The sequence below is a fragment of the Delphinus delphis genome, chromosome 7, assembly GCF_949987515.2.
Source record: "Delphinus delphis chromosome 7, mDelDel1.2, whole genome shotgun sequence".
Lineage (NCBI taxonomy): Eukaryota > Metazoa > Chordata > Mammalia > Artiodactyla > Delphinidae > Delphinus > Delphinus delphis.
Genome location: NC_082689.1, coordinates 63485133 through 63511656, shown reverse-complemented (window position 1 = coordinate 63511656; position 26524 = coordinate 63485133). Strand labels below are relative to the sequence as shown.

The 26524-nt window shown below is 40.8% G+C and overlaps 1 protein-coding gene across 4 annotated transcripts in view; it reads left to right on the top strand.

Moving 5' to 3' along the window:
* The first annotated feature begins 487 nt into the window (after positions 1 to 487).
* The window catches only part of CERS6 (ceramide synthase 6), a 324738-nt gene continuing 298701 nt past the window's right edge, over positions 488 to 26524 (top strand). For 3 of the 4 annotated variants that reach the window (XM_060016639.1, XM_060016638.1, XM_060016640.1), the window contains exon 1: positions 488 to 872. In XM_060016639.1, coding sequence (XP_059872622.1) covers positions 703 to 872 — 170 coding nt within the window. In that variant the 5' untranslated portion in view covers positions 488 to 702. The remainder of the gene's footprint in view (positions 873 to 26524) is intronic. The other variant, XM_060016641.1, reaches the window with a different exon arrangement.

Genomic DNA, 26524 nt, shown 5'->3' with positions numbered 1-26524 from the left:
CTCTTGCCAAACCATCCTGCCCCAGAACCCGATTTTCCCCCTCCTTCTCCAAGCGCTGGAGTGGATGACTCTTTACCTGCTATTTCTTCCTCCTTTGCTCTTTGCGCCCCCTACTTCTCCTTCTGCTGTTCTGTCTCGGCGCAAGGGTGGATCTGAATATCGCCCCGACCCCTACCTGCCTCCCCAGCGCCTGTACGCGCACGGGAAGCCGACCGAAACCCCTGAAACTCCAGCGCGGCAGAAGCCGGCGTTCTGAGCATGTGCGAGCAAGCCCCGGGGCCGGAACGGATTCGGGCGGCCGAACCCAGGTCGCTGCCCTAAGCGCCGCTCGAGAGCACTGTGAGCGCGGGGCCGGGCGGCACTCCCCAGAACGGTGCCCTGGCGCCCTGAGCGCAGCGGCTGCGCCCTGCCCTCGGGGCGTGGGCTAGCCGGCCGCGTGTGCCTGGCTGCTTGACGCGAGGACGAGCCAATCAGGGCCAGCGGCCGTGGCTGCCATGTGACGGGCGAGGCGGCTCCTTTTCCCAACGCGGCCAGAGGGAGGAGAGAACCGGGGCTCGCCGCGAGCCTTCGAGAGCAGCGGCCGCGGAGGAGGCGGCGGCGGCGGCACAGGCTCTAGCCAGCCGCGCGCGCATCCCCGGGCGCCCTGCGTGGCGGAGATCTCGGCGGGCCGCGGGAGCCCAGGACGGGACTGGACAAAGCAAGATGGCAGGAATCTTAGCCTGGTTCTGGAACGAGAGGTTTTGGCTCCCTCACAATGTCACCTGGGCGGACCTGAAGAACACGGAGGAAGCCACCTTCCCGCAGGCTGAGGACCTCTATCTCGCCTTCCCCTTGGCCTTCTGCATGTTAATGGTACGGCTCATCTTCGAGAGGTAAGACGGGCTGGAGCGCTCCTCCCCTCCCCCTACACACACACACAAACACAAACACACACACACACAGACGCACACCCTCGCGCGCACACCCTCGCGAGCGCTCCTCCCCTCCCCCTACACACACACACACACACACACGCACACCCTCGCGCGCACACGCACACTCGCGTGCTCTGTGGCGCACGCACCCGCGCCCCCAGCGCTCGCGCTTACGCCTCCCAACCTTTGTGTTCGGGAAGGGGTTGCTGACCCCTCAGCCTGGCTGCGGTTGTGGGAGCCGGAGCGGCTCTGGCTTGCCTCCGGATTTCCTCCGGGGCGCTGGGGAGGGCCTGCGGAGCACTGGGGTAGCCCCCCGCACTCCTGCTTGGCCCGCGCTCTCCTCCTCGCGGAGAGGGCGGGCGAACAAAGGTGAGCGACTGCCGGCCTTGGGACGCGCCACACTCCGCCGGGCTGGTCCCTTTCCGCCCCGCGGGCACGCTGTGCTGCCAGGCAGCGCTTCCCTGCCGAGCCTTGTCGCCACCCACCTGACAGCCAGGAACGTTCCGGACGCGCGGCCCGGAGGGCAGAGGAACCGCGCACACTTCCAAACGCTTTCACCCGGGCGCACGGATTGTCCGGACTGTGCTTTGGACAAATTCACCAGGGACTCCTTGGCTTATGGCCGCTGTTTGGTTTCCATCAGTGACACTGAGTATCAGGACCACAGTGCTGGGAAATAGGTGACAGTAGTTTGTAGGTTTCCAGGACTCCGGGCCATTAGCGATTTCTTTCCAGGACGGTGCGCAGCCTGCAAAATGGTGATATTAAATTGATAGATGTTTCCTATGAAATTTAATAAACAAACTTTAATTTGGTACCCAAACACAAACAATTTAAAAGAATTAACATATTATTGTTTGTGTAATTGCCGGTTTTGGTTGGGTAGCTCCTTTGTGTCATAAACAAACTTGTGTTACTCACTGAATCAGTCTTAGTCACCATACTAGATTGTGTCTGCCACGCACTCTCCGGGTGCTATTGAAACAAAACCGGGACAGCAACACACTTCTTTTTCTCAACTGAAAACCTCAACCTCCCATTCCTTTCCCCTCCCCCGTCCCCCATTCATCAGTAGGGGCTGAACTTCTTAGATCACAGAGTATAGATTCCACTTCTCACTTCACTCCACCTCTCCTCTACCCCCAACTCACCTTGGTCTTGTTTCGTAAGCTTTTGCTCTGTTTTTTGGTGTTTCTGTTTGTCCAAAACCACTCTTGAGGATGGCAGAATTTGTCTTTTGTGTCATTTGTTGCTGGAAATGGCAACAGACAATGCTTCATGGGAACAAAAGGTATCTTTTGTTTAAGGAAGGTGTATTTTTCAATGGGCAGTATTGTTGCTTGAGAACTAAGTCAGCTGTTCACATGCAGAGATTGACGTGCACAGAGGAACAGATTTAAAGACCTGTTTTGAAATGATTGGAATCTAGCACAGATACGTCATTGATCCTCTCCAGCGCTGAGACTTAACTGTGAGAAAGTGGGTGTGTTGTGTTTGCAGGGTTAGAGTTGCTTTGTAGAGCAGATGTTTACTTACAGAAAATGGGAACTCATATCTGACCTTGCAATCTGTCCCAAAAGAGCCTCTTGGGAACGCCGGGTGCTCTGTGGAGACTCATAGTAGGGGTTACACACAGTTGCCGAATGACATCTGATCAATTCTGGCTGATCATTTCTGGCTGGGCTCACTTTTAGCTGGCTAATGCATTTTGAAAGAGATGTGTAGTCCTATGTTTTGGAAAACAAAACCACGTCAGCGATTGACCTGTGGGCAGAAAGCTGATTCCAGACTGTTCATTTGGTTGGAAAAAATGCATGTTAGAGAATGGAGATAGCTTTGTACTTTGACTTTCTCTGCTTTAAAAAAAAAAAAAAAGCTAATTTCATGGTTGCAAACTGGAAGTTCATTTTTCCTCTTCCTGAACATTTTTTTCTTCCTTTGCACAATCCCATGACTTAGAATTTACACAAAGGGGTCAGCTGCCTTCAACCATCAGTCACAGCAAATGTCCTCATATTGATATGTAGAGAGTTGGTGGGTTTCTTTCAGGCCATTGATCCAAATTGAAGTGATTTAATAGCTTGTATGGAAAGTGAAAGTTTATGATTAATGTTCAGCATAATAATCCAGTATGGCCCATATACCACAGGATGCTACTGACTTTTGGAAGGGTGTCTGTTTCTTTCTGTAGTAGTGACAGCTCTGTCTTTAACCATTCGGGATTCTCTCACTTCTCAGAAAATACAAGGGTATAGTTGTATCCAGAATTACAAGTTCTGCATGTTTCTTCTCTTCTCAAACCTAAATGACACATTCTGGTATCCAACCTGTGGCCTTCATTTCAGCACCCATCAGGGACCTGAATCAATATAACTGAACCAAGCGATATTGTTGGCAGTGGTATGACTCAATTTCGGTACCCTTCTAACATGTTGTGGGTAAATGTTTTTCTTTTGCAGTATTCTGTAACGTATAACATGATTTTAAAAAGCTGGTTGTAAATCTCTTTGAAAAATGAAATGATTTGTAATGGGAAATCCCCCAGGATTTCTTTCCCCCAGGATTCTATTCCTTTTATCTCCTACTGTCATTTATTTCAGAGCTGAGAACATATCTATGAAACAGCTGATTATCCAAGACCTTGATTTCTATTAAATGGGGGTCTTTAATGCCCTGTTGAGGCAAAAATTGTGAATTTGAATTCATTCTTCTCAGTCTTACGTATTTCTCTCTGTAAAGAGAAGCACTAAAGAATTAATTGAATCGGGCTTTGCCCATTTGGGCTTTTCCCGTTTTCACCCCCACTGTTTGGGTGTTGGCAGTGAAGGCACTGGTGGCCAGAGCAATGCCATGTTATAGTACCATATGGACAGCAATATGAATGTCCAGCATGATTGGTTAAAAATGGAGCAGCCTAAATTCAATGACTTTTTGCTGATTCTGTGAACAGCCTGAAGTCTGGTGGTTTTTACATTAGTCTTTAAACTACAATTAGCTCTGGGTAGGGACCAGAAAGATCACCATAGATATTACCTGATTGACTGAGTAAAATATCTGTTTTTTTTAAAAATAATGGGATGGTTTCTCCTAGAATGAAAATTGTAGTGTGTACTGTTGTTGGCTTGTTGACAAGGAGCAGAATATTATTGAATAATGTAGCATTATCATGTCTTTGATGAATTGTCTTGATTTAATGCTTGTTTAGCCACAGTGAGCCATTCTCTGGAGTTATACTAAATGCTTCTTCTAAATTCATTAAAAAAATGTGTGTTGCTATGGTATTCGTAAATGTGGGATTAAAGTTCTGCAGAATTTCTACTTGGGAATAAAAATTTTTTGAGTTATTGTTACAAAAGATAACATTAATGCATTTTCTCTCTTGTGGGTTTAGGAGAGAGATGCAGAAAGTACTGATGGAAAATCGGAACATTCGCATTCTAGTCAATCTTACCTCACGCTGGGGCAGCCACCTAATTTCTCTCTGCCTTATTTTCTCATTTATGCAGTGAAGCAGATGGTCTTTGTAATCCAAGGTTGCTTGCACTTTCCCAGTTATCTCATTCCTGTAGGGATGCTATATATTTGAAGCTTACTAATTGTTATCTCATGAAACTTTGAAGCAGGCTAAATGTTATTTTTTTGCAGGTATAAATTAGTCATCTAAGAATAAAGAGATTTTTTTCATACAAATATCCTAGCTAATCGTTTTGTTTCTTGTATTTTTCAATTACGATTTGAGTTAAAAGAATCATTTGGGCTATTATCATTTGTGATCCAAATAGCGACACTCTTTCAGAATAACCAACAAAGAAGATTCTCCAGAGAAAGCAATTGCTCTCTTTCCTCAGACCTTTTTTAGATGGATCCCAGAGTAGATCTGCATCTCTTGTGATGTCTGGGTAAGAAATGAGCAGCTCATTCCTGTCAGGTTGCTTCTTCAAGTGCCAAGCTATGGGAGAGCTGTCATTCTTCAGAGGCTGACACCAGTCTTACCTGGCTCATTCAGCCAAATAATGACCTCCTGCCACCAAATCCTCAGAGAACAACAGTGTCTCAGTTGTATCAGAGGGGATGTCTGGCCAGTGGGTCAATTTTTATCATGCGTTTACTTAATATCTTTGCCTTAGCAGCAGCCTTGGGTGAGGTCATTGAGGAGACGAGAGGAGAGGACAGAGAGAAGACGAGTGAGAATGTATTTCTGTTGGTTAGAGGAGAGAGGGGAGGTGTGAGTGAATGACTGCCAGGAAAAAGTGGGGTGTCAGGTGTTTCATAACTGAAGGATGTTCCTATAATGTAGCTTGTAATGGAGGCTGATATTGTCAGATATATTTTAGAAGACTGGAGTGTGCAATGGACTGAAATGTTCATGTGCCCTCAAAATCCATAAGTGGTGATCCTTATTCATAAGTTGCAAATGCCAAGGTGATGGTAGTAGGAAGTGGGGACTTTGGGAAGTGAATAGGTCATGAGGGTGGTGTCTCATATATGGGATTAGTGCCTTTTTCAAAAAGACCCCAGAGACCTCCCTCACCCCTTCCATCATGAGGACACAGTAAAAGGATGGCTGTCTGTGAAGCAGGAAGATTGCCTTCCCCATACACCAAATCTGCTGGTGCCCTGATCTTGGACTTCCCAGTCTCCAGAACTATGAGAGAAATTTCTGTTATTTATCAGCCGCCCAGCCTACGATATTTTGTTATAGCAGCCAGAATGGCCCAAGGTGGAGTACTTGAGAACAACTTGCATACAAACATGCTTTTTTCATGCAATCCATCCTGGATGTTTAACTCCATAAATGTACCTTTTCTGCTTGTTAAATGATTGTGTGATTCAGATTAAAACTACAGATACCTGCTTTGCCAGACTGGTGTAAGAGGCAAGAGTAAGAGGTGTAAGAGGCAGACACAAACAGGTTGACGCCTACAGTTTCTGACTGGGGTAGAAAAATTGGATTACAATGGATGTTTCATTGGAAAACAACCTAAAATCAAAGGGGTGGTATTCTCTGCAGAACTTTGGTACAGCCTTCTTATCTTGCAAAATAAAAGGTTTGTATTTACAGGGTGCAATAGTGTAGCTATTTGTAATAGGTTGATTTGTGGATAAAAGACATGACATTACTCTTAACGGGCAGCAGAATAGTGGGGAAGGCAGGTGAGATAACTTTAAATGATCACAAATGATTTAATGTCATCAAGGACTGATGAAATTAACAACCTGAGTTCACTTAATGACTTTTCTGTTGAAAGTATTTGAATTCTCCATGGACAGGGTTAGATTTTTTCCTCAATTCCAGTCCCAAAGGTATTTCAGAAGTGTTTTGTCTTCTGTGATGGGGAAGGGCAGGTGGCCTTGGCAAGATAATGGAGTTTCAGATGAATTTCTTCCATCATCAGACCAGTCCCATGGCTTTATAGGAGATCACTGCACCTGCCTCAGGCTTTCTTTACCTGTTTTACTCACCTGATAGCACTTCGTTGGTGAGCACTAGAATCTCGGTCCATGTTGTACATAGAAGATTTTAAATGTTTATTACACGCACTTCACATTCCTTCCTCCATCACCAAGCAAACCAGATTTTCTAAAGCTACTGGTCATCTATTTCTTACAAAGCCATGACCCTCAAAATTATATTGTTTTTCTCCCCTCCCATCTTCATTTGATCGATTTATTTCTTAAGCACTTTGGAGTCAGGATACCAAAGTTGCTAAATTTTGTTTGCTAGTAACTAGTGTGCCACTTAATGGTGTTAGGGGGGTATTTTTTTTTTCTTTTTATTTGTAAAAATAAGAGGTTAGCAAGATTGCCACTCGTATTACAAGGATCCTTCTGTATTAGTGATGCCCTGAAAATCTTTATGCCTAAAGTTATTCTTTGGATCCTTCTTTCCCACATCCTCTCTTTTAAAAAAATGGTTTCATAAGCTCTTTTGTCATCTTTTTCCTGCCATGATAGTTTCTATTGACTTCTCCAAATGCCTGTGCTATGGCCTGATTGAATACAAAATGGTGATTCTCGCAATGCCTTTTTTGGGGTACTGCTGTGGATGATGGCGTACCCAGGGCATGTGGTCTGCAGTTGTAACTTGGAGCTCACCATTTGTTTTGTTTTATGTTGGACTACTGCAAGTGACTCCAGTTTTTAGTTTTAATTAAAAAAATAACAACTAATATTTATTTCCTAGTATGAGTTTATTACTTTACGTGGTTTACATCGTATAATCCTCTTAAAAGCCCTGTGTGGTAGATATTAATCTTCCCAATATTTTACAGATGATACTAAGGATAGAAAATTTAGGAAATGCACCTAACTTGACACAGCTTAAAATAACAAGGTAGGCATCTAGAACCAGGTTTCTTGATCTCCTAATAATTTCTTTGATCTCCTATTTTAAAGCAAGTATCATGAGCTCATACTGTATATATATATATGGTTTTATATGCCGCCTTTTGCTATGTAATGATATAATCTGAACATTTTCCATGTAATTAAACTTGTTCAAAAGTGTTTTCAGTGGCTGCACATTATTCTACGCTTTGGATATGCCATAATTCATTTCACTAGTCCCCCATTATTGTTGGATACTTAGGCTGTTTCCAGTTTGTGTATATAAATCTTCCAATTACTGATGACTTCCTAAGGAATGTTCCCCAGAGGTGGCATTTCTAAGCCCAAAGATAAATATTTTAATGTTCTTGATAGATACAAATCACCAAATTCGTTTTGGGAAAGATTTTATTCATTTGTATTTCCTTATTGGCATGCAGATTATTATTATTTGAAGAAATCTTTTTCTTTGAAAGTTGAAAAAAATGTTACTCTTGTAATGTGTGTTTTATGTTACTCATGATGAACTTATTTCAAATATTTATTATTAATCACTTGTATTTCACTTTCTGTGAATTCATGTGTATTTTCCTACTGGGATGAGCTTCTCAACTTTTTGGGTAGGAAATGGTGGCCTTTGATTTTTTTTTTTTTGCGGTACGCGGGCCTCTCACTGTTGTGGCCTCTCCTGTTGCGGAGCCCAGGCTCTGGACGCGCAGGCTCAGAGGCCATGGCTCACGGGCGCAGCCGCTCCGCGGCATGTGGGATCTTCCCGGACCGGGGCACGAACCCGTGTCCCCTGCATCGGCAGGCGGACTCTCAACCACTGTGCCACCAGGGAAGCCCTGATTTTTTTTTTTTTTTTAATCGGGATGGTTTCGTATTGTCTGTTTCTCTAGTCATGTGTTTATACTCACTTCTTTCTGCCTCCTGCCTCTCCTCCACAACCTAAGTCCTCATCATCAGGAAGGAAGCTTCTCAGATTCTGTTAATACATACTGGAAAGGATACATGCAAGAGGATGAAGTAGATAATATCCTGACTTTATTATGGAAGATGAGGCAGAGAGAAAGGGCTTGGAATAAGTTTCAGGGATTAAGAATGAATGGGTTTTGGGACTTCCCTGGGGGCACAGTGGTTAAGAATCCGCCTGCCAATGCAGGGGACATGGGTTCGATCCCTGGTCCAGGAAGATCCCACGTGCCGCGGAGCAACTAAGCCTGAGCGCCACAACTACTGAGTTGCACTCTAGAGCCTGCAAGCCACAACTACTGAGCCCACGCACCACAGCTACTGAAGCCTGTGCACCCTAGAGCCTGCACGCTGCAACTGCTGAGCCCATGTGCCGCAACTATTGAGCCCGCATGCTGCAGCTACTGAAGCCTGTGTGCCTAGAGCCCATGCTCCGCAACAAGAGAAGCCACCGCAATGAGAAGCCTGCACACCGCAATGAAGAGTAAACATTGCTCGCCACAACTAGAGAAAGCCTGCGCACAGCAACAAAGACCCATTGCAGACCAAAAAATAAATAAAAAATTAAAAACAAAACTAAAAAAAAGAAGAATGAATGGGTTTTTATGAAGGAAAACTCAGAGATAGAGCCTAAACACCTTTATATTGTTTCTCTGAACATTTGGATAAAAGCGACTTAGTAGACTAAACATTAGGGAAATGCAAATCACCCCACAAGCGTTAGGATGGCTACTATAAAAAGAAAAAGAAAAGAAAGGAAAATAACAAGTGTTGGTCATGATGTGGAGAAATTGGAACCCTTTGCCTTGTTGGTGGGAATGTAAAATGGTACAGCCACTGTGGAGAACAATATGGAGTTTCCTCAAAAAATTAAAAGTAGAATTACTATATGATCCAGCAGTTGCACTTCTGGTATATGCCCAAAAGAATTGAAGTGCGGGTCTCAAAGAGATATTTGTATACCCATGATCATAGCAATATTATGCACAATAGCTAAAAAGTAGAAGCCACCTAAGTGACCGACAGGTGAATGGATAAACAAAATGTGGTATATACATGCAATAGGATATGATTTAGCCTCAAAAAGGAAGGAAACTCTGACACATGTTACAACATGGATGAAGCTTAAAGACATTATACTAAGTGAAGTAAGCCAGTCACAAAAAGACAAACACTGTAAGGTTGCACTTATGTGAGGTAACTTGAATAGTCAAATGCATAAAGACAGAAAATAGAATGGTGGTTGCCAGGGGCTGGAGGGAGAGGGAAATGGGGACTTATTGTTTGATGAGTATTCTCATGTACTTTCATCAGTTTTGCAAGATGAAAGAGTTCTGGAGATCAGTGGTGGTAATGGTCGCACAATGTGAATGTACTTAAGGCCACTGAACTGTACACTAAAAATGTTTACGATGGTAAATTTTATGTGTATTTTACCACAATTAAAAATAACAGTAATAGAAAAAAAGAAAATTCACTGACTAAAGAAAAAGTCATTTACTAGAAATACCTGATTTCATTTTCTAAACTTGACAGTTTTCTAGTTATTAATAAGTATCACTTCCATGAAGGGTGATGGAAGGAAGGTTGAAGGCCAGAGAGCACTCGTGTACCCTGGGCCTTTTTTGAAAGGTACGTCAACCAAACAACCTCCTACAATCTATTTATCGATATAACAGTTTAATAATTGGCATGTCCAGAAGAGGAGAGCAAAGTGTCTTTGGAAAAGCACACTGTGTAGTTTCAGAGGATCCCTCGGACTAAAGTAAAGGGATCCTAGTGAGTTCACGATCCATTTAAAGCAAACCAGGAAGATAGGATCAAATTCTAGTAGGCGGGTGACCTAGGCCAGAGATTCTTCCAATGGAAGCTTTTGCCATGGAAGAAGAGTAGATCTGACCTTCCTCTGTATTTTTTGATTTAATTGCACAACCATTTTTGTAAGCAAATGATTTAAACACCTGAAAATTTGAACATAGTTTTTCCTTAAATGCTGTATGCTATAAGGCAATCGATTGTAAGCAGTGGCAAGTATATTATTGAAAAGTAGTTTTCAAAGTTGCATTGTACAAAACACAGCTTTCTATGATTCATTTATGAGAATATTTTGGGCAGGTTTTTGTTTTTGTTTTTTTTAAGGAGGACTTTCTTTTCCTCACTACTGGTCTTCAAAGTGAATTTCTTTCGGACCACTCCTGCTTCCTATTCCTACTTTTGCTTTTATTTCCTCACAGTTGGCTCGTGGCGGTTGTTTTTGGCAGGGGTGGAGCTGGAGACATCCAGATGGTTGTTTTTTTTTTTTTTAAGGTGTACATGTGTTAATTTTAATTTTTTTTAACATCTTTATTGGAGTATAACTGCTTTACAATGGTGTGTTAGTTTCTGCTGTGTAACAAAGTGAGTCAGCTATACATATACATATATCCCCATATCTCCTCCCTCTTGTGTCTCCCTCCCTCCCATCCTCCCTATCCCACCCCTCTAGGTGGTCACAAAGCACCGAGCTGACCTCCCCGTGCTACACGGCTGCTTCCCACTAGCTATTTTACACCCAAATGGTTTTTCATTGCAGGGAAGATACATGCCTTTGCTAGGTGGCCTTTTTCACACAGTGACCTAGGAGTAACATTTTGTGACTTGCCAGTGCCTATATAAATGCCACATCTTATCTGTGAGGTTTTCAGGTTTCAAAGCTATTGTTGCTGTCCTGAAGCTGTAATTGTGATTCTTTTTTCCTTCCTCCCTCTTTCCTTTCCTCTCCTTTCCTTCTTTTTTCCCTCCCTCTCCCTCCCTCCCTCCCTTACTTCTCCTCTCTTTCTTCTTTTCTCTCTCTCTCCCTCTCCACCTTCGTTCCTTCTGCTTCTCATTGTTACAGATCCTTTAAAAACACAGGGAGGTTTAGTTTAGAGAGCAGAGGAACAGCACAGAGTTAAGAGTGGGGGAGGGAGGCAAAGAAAACCATCAAAAATCTTGTCCAGGGACACAGTTTGGCAAGTATCAGAGTAAAAGCTGCCAGCTAGTCTAAGTGGCTCTGTAGATCACCATTTCAAAGCAGAATAAAGTGACTTGGTGCTCTAAGCAGAGTGGCAGTTTTGGACACAATAGCTTGAGTGAAGGAAAATTGAGAATCAGTCACTTAGGCATGCTGGAGATTAAGAGAATATAAGGGCATTGTGTGTCAGTGGGAGTGTGGATATCTTTGAGTGCTTGGATACACTGGAGGGTGACAGTGCATTTAAATTATGTTACTGTTGTGTACTTTTATAGGACTTAATTAGAAATGTGTATTCCTTAAAATACTGTTATGCCACCTAACTTGAGTACAGCAAATTGGTTTTAGGTTTTAATGGAACTGATGTAAAATGATACCCCATAAAAAAAAAGTATTTGTGTTTGGTTTCAGAAAAAAAAAAAAGTATATTCCTAACTAGAATTAAAAGGAAAATGGAAGAGGTATCAGAAAGACTGGAAACTTGGGTTTAAATCCAAACACTGCCTTTTCTCAGCTATTCAGTAGTGAACAGAATACTCTGAAATTTGGTATTCTCACTTATAAAATGGGGAATGGGGCTACTTTGTGATATTAGAAGACTATCTGCAAAAATGTAGTTGAAAGAGACTCAACTGCTTCCTAAAAATATACATTGTGTAAAAAATAATTGATAACATGGTACACTACAGTATTTAGCATGACTGAGAAATAATATTCTGTAATGTGATTTCATGTGTCGGGTATGTGTTTTCTGGGGCAGGGGGTGGGTCGGGAGAGGGTATGGCTTATAGAGGCAGTAGAATCTGTTTATGTATTTGATCCTGGAGCTGGAGGATTTACTTGTTCTGTTGAAGAGTAAATATTTAGAGTTTTAAAGAGGCATTGAAGCCCCAATCTCTTCAGCGCTATGCCTATTTAGGGAGGAGAATGCTTCTTAGCCTTTTCTTCTCAACAGTTAATAGTGTATTGTAGGTCAGAGACTTCCTTGTATTTGGTGGCAGAAAACTATGGTAGGATTTCTAATGGTAGGATTTTAGACAAGTGATGGGCAGCTGTGTACCACTTAGAGCCTGAAGCTTTCTCAGGGGGCTCAGCCTTTAGAGAGAGCCCAGGAAGATGGTCTTCCACTAGATGGAGTTTTCTCTGGAAACTGCCTTTCAGTGGAGGGACGCCTTATGCAAATATCCCAGTCTATCTCCCATTGCCCCATCTGGCCCTGATGGTCGTTTTTTTTAATTGCACGTGGTCTCCAGGGAAAATTGATTGGGTCTTCAACCACTGGTAATGGCAAACATCAAATTCACCATTTATATTGATTTAAGACCTAGACTGGATTCTGGCCGTGCCACCTACTAGACACAGATCTAGGAGCCAATTACTTAATCTCTTCATGCTCAGTTTCCATTTGAAACTCTTAGGGTTGTTGTGAAGATTAAATGAGAGAAAGCATGCGTTGCCTTTAGGGCAATGCCTAGTTCATGGAGGTGGTAGTTACTTGCTGTTCAAGTTTATTGAAGGTTTCGAAATGAGACTTTACCATGAGATTTCTGAAACCCTTTACTAGCGTTACCTTTATGTCATGAATGTGTATGTCAGGCTCCATTCCTGCTTTCAGTAGCTGGGGTTGCTGGCATAGCCATTTGAGTTTTATTTTCCCTATTTCTCCTCTTCTGTCTCTCTCTCTCTCTCTCTCTCTCTCTCTCTCTCTCTCTCTCTCGCTTTTTTTTCCCCTCCAAGGAACATTCTGATTCTTCCAACTGTAGTCAGCAGAAAACAATCCCAGCAGGTTAGTGAAGAGCTGGGCCGTATGTATCTCATAGTCATGTAATGCACTTTGCTGAGATTGTATGTTACCATTTAGACAGCTCAGACATTTTCTTTTTCTCATAAGAGCCTCCCAGAGAAAGGAAAGCCTTGAGACTGACGTTTATTGATTTCTTTCAGAATTTTAACCCTCGTGGATTGTCTTAATTTTAGACTTAAGAAGAAATTCAGTCTAGAGTCCTTGTGAAGATGCAGACATTCAGAATTAGCTGAAAATAATAAATATGTGTATTTTTTTTCCTTAAGAGAAACAAATCTACACCCCCAAATTTGAACTTCCTTTGGTATGAATACGGCTAACCTAGCCTGACCGAATTCGTTCAGAAGGGGGTTGTACCTGATTTCTACTAAAGGCACTTTTGCAGCTCTGCGCAGCTTAAGCATATCATTAAGTTTGCTGTGTAAATAGATTAACAAGCCTGCTAGTTTCTTTAGGCTCTGATAGAGGGCATCTTAGGATGATCAAATACGACATTTTTGTGGGTTGTCTTTTAAATGAGGAAGTAAGGCAGAGATGAAACTACAGTGCTGTGGAGTGACAAATTACCAAAAACTGCCTCTATTTTAATTCAGTAATAGTTTAACAGAGTCACAGATTTTCTGCTTAGAAAGGAAATTGAAAACTTGTTCATTAAAACATATTTGAGTCTATCATGTGTTACACACCAGTGTTGTACCGAAGTAGGAGGGGAGGGGTGGTAGTGGTGGGAGAGGTCTGCCCTGGGTGCAGGCAGTAAGGGGCTGTATTACCTACCAATAGACTTAAAAGAAAACAATAAAATTGACTAAAAGTTGGTCTGCTTCTTATTAGCACCATGTGAAGCAAATTCTAAACATAGAATTGATAGAGTGAAAAATACCCCCCCCAACCAGAGCACACTGTTCCTACCACCCCTATCCCACCACCTCTTGGAACACCTCTGCCAGATGCTATTTCAGGGCACAGATGTTCTGAAAACCACACTTTGAGAAATACTGGCAGAGCTAGGAATCTCTACTTCCCATTTTCTGTATCAGGACAACAAAGCCTATAGAGATAAATGAAGTAACTTGCTCTGTGCCACCCACCCAGGTCCAGGTCCTGGGAGAGCACGGCTGCTATGGGATGCTCACAGTGCCATTGTAGGGTGACCCCCTGATCCCAGTATATCTGGAACTATGCAAGGAAACGCCTCAGCCCAGGAAAAACGGGAACAGTTGGTCACCCCACCTAATAGTCTGCTCTGTAACGCCCAAGTTGGTCTGGTCACCAGCCAGGAGTATTTCTACAATAAAAATGGCTACTCTTCCTCTTCCTACAGGTAAATGAGGCTGGCTGTGGGGAGAAGCATCCGGGGTGATTGAGATGTGTTGCCTGCCCCACTGTCAATGTACATTTCATGGCTTTCTAAAAAAACATGTGATTGGAGGGCTTCCCATTAAATGTGGGTTGGAGCTCCTGAGAGCAGAACTCATTCTGCAGATACCCAGGACCAGTTCTTCGTGTGGTGATGGCTCCCCAGCACGTTTGTCCTGTGTTACTGAGACCACGCACCCAGTTTTATTTTCCTCCCGCTTTCAGCCCAGCGCGGGTTAAGCACCCACACTTAAATGGCTGCTTGCAGAATTGCAAAGGGACTGGAGAAGAGAACAAAAATAGATATACAGGTGGCCGTCATAAACTCGGCAGTTATTTCTAGGGAGTGTTCAGGCGATCAAGTGGTTTTCTGTGTGTGTATTTTTTATTCATGGTTTTATTGAGTTTTATAAAGTATACAGCTTTCTTTTGCTGGTGGTAGGTACCTGTGGTTTATTGGAAAGAACTGGGCTCCTGAAATAAACATTGCAGTGAACTGTATCTTAGAGTTGAATGAAGGAAGTGTTAGGAGAGTCCAGTGCTCTGACCTAGCCTCCCTCAGAGGCAGGCTCTCGCCGTGGGGCTCTACGCAAGCAGAAGGCTTTCGCCACACTCAGTACCCATGCTGTGCCCCTGCCCCCAGCCGGCCCACACCTCGGAGTAGGGTCAAGCCATCGACGATGGGGTAGAGGGCAACTAGTCACCAGCTTAAGACCAGGGCTTATCACTTCTTGTAACTGCTGGCTTCTTTTCACTTAGTGAAGATTCCACATCTTCTGTTTACCGCTTAGATCCTCCTCTGCTTGGAATTGAAGGTAACCTGGGTAAACTGAACCTCCTGATTCGTTGACCCCCTGGTTTTTTGATCTTGAGCTCCGGTTACCAGCTGTTCTGTCATTACTTACATTTCCCAGGGGAATAGTGAGTTTGAGCAAAATCCACTTAGAAGGATGGTTACTAATAAGAGCTATCACCTCCCATTGTGCTAACTTCAGTTTTTTGTTTTTTTTAACATCTTTATTGGAGTATAATTGCTTTACAATGGTGTGTCAGTTTCTGCTTTATAACAAAGTGAATCAGTTATACATACACATATGTTCCCATATCTCTTCCCTCTTGCATCTCCCTCCCTCCCACCCTCCCTTATCCCACCCCTCTAGGTGGTCACAAAGCACCAAGCTGATCTCCCTGTGCTATGTGGCTGCTTCCTACTAGCTAGCTATTTTACGTTTGGTAGTGTATATATGTCCATGCCACTCTCTCACTTTGTCCCAGCTCACCCTTCCCCCTCCCCATATCCTCAAGTCCATTCTCTAGTAGGTCTGTGTCTTTATTCCTGTCTTACCCCTAGGTTCTTCATTACTTTTTTTTTTCTTAGATTCCATATATATGTGTTAGCATACGGTATTTACTTTTCTCTTTCTGACTTACTTCACTCTGTATGACAGACTCTAGGTCCATCCACCTCATTACAAATACCTCAATTTCGTCTCTTTTTATGGCTGAGTAATATTCCATTGTATATATGTGCCACATCTTCTTTATCCATTCATCCAATGATGGACACTTAGGTTGCTTCCATCTCCTGGCTATTGTAAATAGAGCTGCAATGAACATTTTGGTACATGACTCTTTTTGAATTATGGTTTTCTTGGAACATTCTCCAGGATAGATCATATCTTGGGTCACAAATCAAGCCTTGGTAAATTTAAGAAAATTGAAATCGTATCAAGTATCTTTTCCGATAACTTCAGTTTTTTGGTGTGTTTAAAAAATAAGTAATAAACAATATGGAATAAATGTTCTTTCTGTTTTCAAGAATAAGTTCATAGTTTCAGATTCCTTTTTATGATTGAAAAAAAAGAAATAGAATTTGTTATTACGTCTCACAATTATAAAGCAAGAGTTTATTGTTTGGCAAGCAGTTTTCCCCCTTTTGCAGAATTGAAGATGAGTTAAAAATGTTGCATTAAAAGGAGAACCAAACGTGGTTAGCCTTTCTCTCCATTCCATTTTCCCAGCTAATATCTAATTCTTTACTCAGGGGTCAAATCTAAGGAATTTCAGTCCTTTCAAATTGTCTAAAGCTTTTCTGAATTAGATGCACTTAGCTGCTAGAAACTTCTTACTGCCCTATGTTTTAAAAGCCAACTTTAAAGAGTCAGGAGGCTACTCTGAATGGGAACTGCTAAAAGTAAATAGTGTATGAGGATACATTTTGGAAGTTGACACAGATTATACTTGTCTTTGCAGGTGAAACTAAACAGTCTTTTTGGTCCTGAGGAGTGTTTAGATTTGTGGAGAGACTAAGAGTGAGAGTGAGAGGTAGAGAGAGAGAGAGCTAGAGAGAGAGAGCTAGAGCGAGGGAGGGAGGGAGGGAGGGAGTGACTCTCTCTCTCTGCCATATGTGTACAACAAAAGGGAGCATAGAACCCTGACTTTGGCTTAAAATTCCACCTTGGTGGAACCCCAGTTCAGCTAATTCCCTAATGGGTATTTGCTCTAAACTCATCATTCAAGTGTACAATCATCAGTCGCTTAACAAATATTTATATGGTGTTGTTTGAAAAGTGCTTTATTTTTCTAACGTAAACTTTTTATTCTGTGTGTATAGCATACATACAGAAACATGCGCAAAAGTACACGTAAAACCTACAGCTTATTGAATTATCACAACAAAGTAAACACATCCATGCGTTCACTAATCAGAATGTGGACCTAGAAATAGAACGTTACTAGCACTGTAGAAGCTTCCTCCTTATTAGTTTTTACCCATTTTATAAATTAAGGAAAAATTATTTGCAGTGTGAAGATGAAAGGCAACTTTAACTCCTAATCTATGCAGCAATACCCATTCTTCCACTTAAGGTCATTGGTTCCTTACAGAGAAAAACATAAGCTCTGCTCTGGTACTTGCCCTCACGCATGGAACCATATTTCTTCTCTTTGGGTTAAGTTTGTACACATGCTTGTGTAAAGGTGTGTGTGTATTTATATACCAAATGGGTTAGTATTTGGCTATAAAATTTAATATGTTAAAGAAACTGTTTAGAAAGGAATAGGATGTAGGGAAAGTGAGTGAGAGAAAGAACTGTCGTCAAAAACATTCATTTTCTTTCCCATCTTATTTAATTAGTGAGAATTTTTTTTTTTTTTTTTTTTTGCGGTACGCGGGCCTCTCACTGCTGTGGCCTCTCCCGTTGCGGAGCACAGGCTCCGGACGCGCAGGCTCAGCGGCCATGGCTCACGGGCCGAGCAGCTCCGCGGCACGTGGGATCTTCCCGGACCTGGGCACGAACCCACGTCCCCTGTATTGGCAGGCGGACTCTCAACCACTGCGTCACCAGGGAAGCCCAGTGAGAATGTTTTATAAGGATTAATGAAGGGACAAAATACAATGTCTTTACTTTAAAAAGAAAACATTAATGATGTTAAACAGGGGATATGTGTGTATGTTTGGAAAGCTTCTATATCCTGTTCGTTGACTATAGAAGGTCTGAGAGGATTTGTAGTTTGAGACAAGGGACTCAGACTTTGAATTTGAATAAGCCATGTATTTTGAACACTAAGTGTTTGTGATATAGAAATACTGTGTTTGTTTTGAAAATAATATCTTTAAGACTTGCTGTGTTTTGAAAATTATACTTACCTTAAAAACATGTATATTTTAATCTAAATATTCCTAAATAGTACAAGTTTTTTTCTGTTCCATATTTGGATATATCTTCTATTCCATTTATTCTCTTCTTCAGGAATACCAATTATACATATGTCAGATTTCTTTGGTCTACCTTTCATACCCTTTTCTGTACAATATTTTAATATACTTTATTGCATGTGGTTTTATTAATTTCTGTCAAACCTACCAGCCAGGTATCCCTTTCACTCAGTGTTTATTCTGTTTATCCTCTTGCTCTTAACGTTGCTTTAATCTTTTAAAAAATATTTTCCCTCTGTTCTACTGGTCTCTCTTTTTACAACTTTTTAAAAATTTTATAATCACTTTCTGAATCCTGGTTTCTCTTTTCTGACAAGCAATCATGTAGCCTGCAATTTCTTTAAAATTTTTGTTTGAAGCCTTCCTATGTTCCTGCGGGTAATTCTTTTTCATTTGCTTTCTGGTTCTTATTATTTTGTGATTTTTGTGCATAGATTCAACTAGTTCATATCCATATGTTTTAGTCTAAAAACACAGAAAATATTGGATCACTTTCTGCTTATTTCTATAAAGAGGATATCTTAAAAGCAGCTTGGTTAAAATCTATTGTTTTTGGACTCACAGAATAATAGAATGGTTTTCTTTAAAAATAATATATTTCATTGATAAAATCTTCAGTGCTCTATGACTACCATTTCATAATCTTAAATGTTCAAATGACCATGACACTGCAGTTGAGGGACAAAGTTTTCAGAGCTTTTCTGAGAGCTATGGGGAGTATGGTAGAACAATATTCTTCCAAATTATGCATTCTAGAGATAATGGGGTTTTCACACTAGTTTTAAATGGAGCTTCTGAATTTTCCCCCTAGTTTTCTTGGAACTGTAATAACACAATATACTGTGAACTCTTGGTGTAGTATTGTCTCAGCAGTAACTGTTTGTTAATTTCTAATGTATTGATATTCATTTGTGGATTTTTAAATGTTTTGGTATCTAAAATGATTAATCTACAAAACAAACAGTATTTGAAACATTTTGAGCATTTAAAATTATAAAACCTCTTCCATTTTTAAAATCATTAAAAATATTACCTGATGTTATATGTCTGTAATCTCATTGGGAAACTCTCAATGCAGAAAAAAAGCAACAACTTTCCATTTTCACTCTGTTTTCTCAATCCAACTTTTTTCCTTAGATGTGATCAGAATGAACAGTTGATACATATGTTCTTCCAGCACTTTTTCAACGCATTTACCTACACACTCATACACACACACGCACACACACATGGAAATATAAATTTTGTTTAAAACATGAATGATGTACTCTAAGTGCTATTCTGAAACTTATTTTTCTTTTTACTTAACATTATGCCTTGAAGATTTTCCAGTGTTGGTGAATGTAGAACCCGCTTTATTCTTTCTAATATGATAATAATATCCCATTGTTTGGGATTATTTGTTTACGAATGCTGTTAGAAACAATGCTATAACATCATTCCTATACAGACTTCTTTGTACTCAGGTGTATTACTGTAACCTAACTTATAGAAGTAGAATTGCTGGGTCAGAGGATGTACAAAGTTAAAATTTTAATAAATGCTGCCGAAGTCTTGCACGAAAAATCAAACCAATTTACCCCCCTCTTCCAACTGTATGAGAAACCGCCCCACCCTGACTTAACCTGCTGCAAATTTGATGTGATATTGACACACTATCCTACTCTATAAAGAAAACAGCTGTTTTAACATGCTGTTTAACAAAGAAGAACAGATTGGGGCTCTGGGTAGGAAGGAAATTTAATAATATCTGCCGTGAAAAGACATTTTGCTGCTCCTTCTTTACCTGAGAAATAGGAATAATAATCCATAAAACACAAAAAGAAATTCATTCAAGTTTATAATATTGAACTTTTTGACATCTACTGCAATCATTTATTTAACAAACTTATATATCTCATATGTTTATACCCTTTTCAGCATTTGTTATATAAAAGAATACAACAAAACACTCACTATTCCTGTTAAGTAAGCCCAAGGCAATAGTATTTTGTTATATTCTTTCATAACAAATAAAAGTCATTTATAGATATAGTAAATGTTAATCACCTTGTATAAGAAATCATGAATGAGGGAAATCCCTCCTTATATGAGGTTTTCTAATAATCTGTTATTTGAGTAGTCACCTTATGATTAAGCTATTCTGAGGGTAGAAAGATTTTTATGCAACGAGTCACCAAGTAACAAGTAACCAAGATTCAACAAGTAACTGAGAATCTAGAACTCAAGAGAAATTTTAAAATCTAGAACTAGGTTATTCTTCAGTACAGCTGTCTGCCCACCCCATCCTACCTCCCAGGCATCGTATTATCTCCTCATGCTTTTCTGTTTAGGGAAAAGTTATGTTCTTATACCTGTAGAATAGCATATATTAAAATTTGTTGACTTTTATGAAAATGTTCAAATATACAGGAAAGCTAAAAAAATGACATGAATACTAAACTTTCTCATCACTGGAATTCAATGATTAACATTTTTTTGTCTCTCTCTATTTTTTTCTTCTGGACCATGCAAAGTAAATTTCAGATATTATGACACATCATTCTTAAATACTTGAACACGCATCTGTTGTGCAAGAATAAAGACATTCTAGGATGACTTTTTAAAAGTAGCTCTTTGAAAAAGAATTTTACACTGTGGAATTTATTATTTTTAAAAAATTTTTGAAATGTATGGGTTCAAAGCTATATGGATTCTGGATTTGGTTAAATCATAAGGTAAGGGAAAGCCATAAATTTAGATTCAGTGACTAAATTTAATGGTGGTATAAAAATAAGGCTTGAGGTGATACTTTAATGAAAAATACATGGACGATTATATGTAATATCTTGCTTGCTATTTCATGGGAGTTGTGTCCAAGATTTTGAGCTAGAAAGCCATAAGTTTACAAGGAGTAGCTCTGTAGTTATTCATTAATAATAATTCATGGCATTTGAAAATCAATGTGAAGTACATTGGCTCATAAATCAAGTTGTTAGACTCATTTCCATCAGTCAAACATTTCTCAAGATTGCTGACTCCTGCCCCTGATGTGGTAGTGTTTACACTTCTGTGGGTCATGTTTGTTCTTGTAGCATGGTGAGTTCAAGGCTCCAAAGCAGATTTGGAGTACAGTTACCTTCTCAGAATGCAAGTCCAGACTCACCATTTCTGTTGGCTAAGTAAGCCTAAGGCAATGAGTTGGACAGGGTTTGAAATACGTAAATGAGATATAAGTTTGTTAAATAAATAGTTGCTGGCGCTGTTGCAGGCCTAAAATTATACACTAAAATAAACTTGTGTTTTATTATTATTATTCCCATTTCTCAGGTACAGAAAGAAAGAGTAGCAAAAGAAGTTAACATCGCCCCCAAACCAATTCTCAGACAGAAAAAGGAGTCTCAGCTTCCAGGCGCCACATTAACTGTGCTCCTCTCTAGAATCCTCTTTATCTTATCATCCTATTATCTTCAACTTGCTTGTGTAATTCTTGGGAAGGAAACTGATTAAGAAAAAAATCAATACAGGCTTATTGTGGAAAAACTGTCAAATGGTAAAATGCTGTATTTAATGCAAATTAAAACTCCCTTCTCAGAGACGAGCATTTGCAGTTGTTTCCTGGAACTTTTTCTGTGCATATCCAAACATATATGTCTCTCTATAAATGTTATATCTTGTTCCTTTGTAGTTTGTCACTTAAATGGTTGTGTAGAATTTTAACACATAAAATATGTATTTTACATATGTAATACACAACAATATATTTCTCATAATTTCCGTAACCAATCCCCTATCACTGTATCTTTAGTTCAGTTTTAGTCAGATGCTATTAAAAGCAATGCCACAATGGCTATTTTTGTGCGTATATCTTTGTTTACTTGTGAATGTTTAAGATAAACTCCTAATAGTCTGAAGTGGCTGGGTCATTTTTTTTTTTTTTTTTTTTTGCGGTACGCGGGCCTCTCACTATTGTGGCCTCTCCCATTGCGGAGCACAGGCTCCAGACGTGCAGGCTCAGCGGCCATGGCTCACGGGCCCAGCCGCTCCGTGGCATGTGGGATCTTCCCAGACCGGGGCACGAACCCGCGTCCCCTGCATCGGCAGGTGGACTCTCAACCACTGCGCCACCAGGGAAGCCCCAAGCTGGGTCATTTTGAATTTTGATAGGTATCATCAAACTATTCTCCTAGGGGATTATACCTGTTTATAGTCCCACTAAGGAAGGTTTGTAATGTGACATGTAACAGAACTTTCAAATGTTTGCCAATTGGCTATGTGAAAAATGGTATCATTTTAATTTACCTTTATTTTTAAGTGAAATTCAGCCCATTTTCATATGTTTTGAAGCCACTTAAAAAATTTCTGTGAATTACGTGATGTTTTTGTCACTGTGAGGAGTGTTTGTGGATTTATGAAAGCTCTCTACGCAAAAATAAATCAGCTATTTTTCATGTGTATTATAAACATCTTATGTTTTTTGTCTTTTGACTTTAATTATGATTTTTTTTCAGGACTGAAGATTTTAATTTTTATGTGGTTTGAGTAATCAGTGTTTTCCCTTCAGAGTACAGCTGACCCTTGAACAACACGGGGCTTAGGGGCGCCGACCCTCTGTGCAGTTGAAAATCCACGTACAACTTACAGTGGGCCCTGTGTAACCATGGTTCCTCTGTATCCGAGGATTCAACCCCTAGTGGACTGTGGACTGTAGTGTTTACTATTGTAAGAAAATCTGCCTGTAAGTGGACCCCTGCAGTTGAAACCTGTGTTGTTCAAGGGTCCACTGTACTTCCTCTTAAGTTAGTCAGTTTCCCTAGAGAACAACCCTCTTCTTCCCTGCCTGAGGGCTTATGAGCCTGCTGCCTGCATCCTGAGAGCTGTGCAATGAAATGGAGCTGCAGGTCCTATATAGTTTACATATTTTCACTTAGTCCCCTGATTTGGTCACTGTGCTCAGTGTCCCAGTGACCAGGTCCTCTGTAACTCACTCTGTCCAGGAGTAAATCATCCCTCCTCTACTGGGGCTAGAGAGAGCAATCATCTGGTTTGAGGACCAAATCTGGAGGTCTCCCTCTTCCTTCTACAGACTTAGGACCAGTTCTTCTGCTCCCCCAACCTCCAGAGGTTTCTGATGCCAGTGGGTCTCAAATGTTTCTGGCATCCTCTGCGCTAAAGCCTCACTACTCAAAGCGTGGACCCCAGAGCAGCTGCCTCCATCCACATCGCCACGGAGCTTGTTAGCAATGCAGCACTTCAGGCCTCATGCCAGGCTTACTGAATCAGGATCTACGTGCTCTTGGGATCGCCAGGTGGTTCTTGTCACATAAGAGTGGGGTGTCTTTCTTTGACTTCCATCATTGGCAAGCACGTGGGCTTCAGCTCTCTCCACTTGGCTGGATCAGTCGCCACTCACTTTTTTTTTAATATATGAATATTTTATTGTATTTTCCATATAATACCAGTTTTTTTGTTTGTTTTTTGTTTGTTTGTTTGCGGTATGCGGGCCTCTCACTTCTGTGGCCTCTCCCGTCATACAGCACAGGCTCCGGACGCGCAGGCCCGGCGGCCATGGCTCACGGGCCCAGCCGCTCCACGGCATGTGGGATCTTCCCGGACCGGGGCACGAACCCGTGTCCGCTGCATCGGCAGGTGGACTCTCAACCACTGCGCCACCAGGGAAGCCCCATATAATACCAGTTTTAAAGCTATTGAATAATTGTATATTTCTACAGCTTTGTAATATAAGCTTTGTAATATCAGACATTCATATATACACAATCTATATCCAGATCTAAAGTAGTCTATTTCCATGCTAGATACTGTCACATTTTAGTCACTGTAGTTTGAGAGTACAATTTCACATTCAACATAGTAAATGCCCCCTAAAATTTAATTAGTTAATTTACAACAAGTATTCTACCATGTGAGATACAGAATTAAATTGTCAAGGGTTTCCATAACACTACTGGAATATTTGTCAAAAATTTTAGCTAGAACATATATCTCTCCCTTCATTTGAGCCTTGTTTTGTAGCTTTCAGTGACAGTTTAAAAATTTGTTTTCACACACATATTATTTTATTTTTACAAGAGATAAATAAACTAACACGAAGCATTGTAAGTGGATGACCACAACAAAAGCAACAATGATTGCAATTACCAAACACACCCATACTATGGCATAATATTGACATTCAGTCCAGTAATCCTCCACTGTAACAGCTCCTTTACTTTGCAGTGAAAATTGATTTGTATATTGCCACTCACTCTTTTTTTTTTTTTTTTTTTTTTGCTATACGCGGGCCTCTCACTGCTGTGGCCTCTCCTGTTGCGGAGCACAGGCTCCGGACGCACAGGCCCAGCGGCCATGGCTCATGGGCCCAGCCGCTTCGCTGCATGTGGGATCTTCCCGGACCGGGGCACGAACCCGTATACCCTGCATCGGCAGGCGGACTCTCAACCACTGCGCCACTAGGGAAGCCCCGCCACTCACTCTTGGTGATATCTTTTATCTGTTATTATGGTCTTTTGTCCTTTTGGAAGCTTCCCTTGTTTATTCTTTATAGTGATTTTTGGGGGGTTTCAAGAAGGCTTAGAGATAAAACATTTACTTTATTTACTATGTTTAATGAAAATTCTCTCTTCTAGTATGTTACGTTTTTTTTTTATGTTTAAATCTTTGATTCGTCTTGAATTAATTTTGGTGTCAGAAAGAGGACTCCAGATTTAGTCCTCCCCACTCCCAATTGGCTAGCCAGTTGTCCTAACATGATTTATTAAATAATCCCTATTTTCCTCTCTTACTTGAAATGCTATCCCTATCATATACTAAATATCCATTGCATTTTGGCTACCTTTTTTATTATAATTATTATTATTTTTTGACTGCATCAGGTCTTAGTTGCAGCATACGGGATCTTCCTTGTGGCACGTGGGAACTTTTGTTGTGGTGTGCGGGTTTTCTCTCTAGTTGTGGTGTGTGGGCTCCAGGGCACGCAGGCTCTGTAGTTTGTGGCACGCGGGCTCTCTTGTTGAGGTGCATGAGCTCAGTAGTTATGGTGCGTGGGCTTAGTTGTCCTGCAGCATGTGGGATCTTAGTTCCCCGACCAGGGATCGAACCTGTGTCCCCTGCATTGGAAGGCGGATTCTTTACCATTGGACCACTAGGCAAGTCCCTTGGCTACTTTAATTATCGTAACTTTGTATTATTTTTTACTATCTGGCAGTACTAGTACTTCTCCGTTTTTAGAAGACAGTTTAAAAACTGAGTCAAAATAAATGATTTTTATATTTCCCATTTATTTTCATCTTTATTTTTATTCATCCCATTTTTATGTTTACTTATTCAAAGTGATAGGGTCAAAAACATGTTTTTATTTCTAACTAGGTTTTTAAAATATATGAAGTAGAGATGCTTTGTCTTATGTACATATGTATGATTTTTTTTCTTACAGACTTTTTTCACATATGACAAATTTGAAGCCATTCCTAGGAAAACCTGTTTCTGCCCATCTTTTGAGAAGGGTACAGCGTAAACACTGTTAAATGCGATAGAAAGCTTTACTGCATGAATATGGTATAACAGACAGTGTGTTGTGATTACCTCTATACAAGACTGAGATATTAAAGGTTCGTTCAGCTCCTTCCAGTGGGCCAGCCCAAAGCACACCACCAACTTATCGGAGCTGTGATTCTGGATACGTTAAGGAATCTCTCTGATCTTGTGAAATGGAGATCCTATTAACCTTTCAGATGCAAGGATTGGAGTTAAATGCAGGAAAGTGCTTAACTAAATCCCTGGGCCATAGTAGGTACTCAGCCAGTGGGTTCTGCTTCTTTAGATTTGTGAGAGAGGTTGATATGGATGGTCTTTCGGAGTGCTTTTATCAACAGGAGCATTGAATTGCTCACTCGGATGTGCTGGTAGAATAAAAGTTGATATGGGAATTTTTCCCAATGTCTTTGCTTTAGAGTACATGATCAAGTTTCAATTGTCCACACTCATGGAGGGGAGAAGTGACGTGAGTAAATAACAGTAGATAATATCTTAAGCCTTTCAACATGGCTGGGAATTTACTGGACAATTGCTTTTGCAGAATATATTAACAGAATTTCATAGCTAGAAGAAAACGTTGAGATTACCGTCCTTTAATTTTACAAACGAGAAAACAGACCTAGAGAGACAGTGACTCACCCAAGATCATACAGTGGTGTGATCTTAGTGGCATTAGGATCAGAAAACAGGTATGTTAACTCCCAGTTCTGTGTTTTTTATTTATTCTTTAAAAAAATTTTTTAAATTTATTCTTGAAGATTGTATTTGCTTAGGTATATATCCAAAGCCACCCATGTGCCTGAGAACTGATGTCTAGGATCTCAGCCAAATGTGAGATAAAGGACCCATGAACTTGGAGAAACAGAAACACTTTTGAGCCTTTGCTCGCTCTCTCTCTCTCTCTCTCT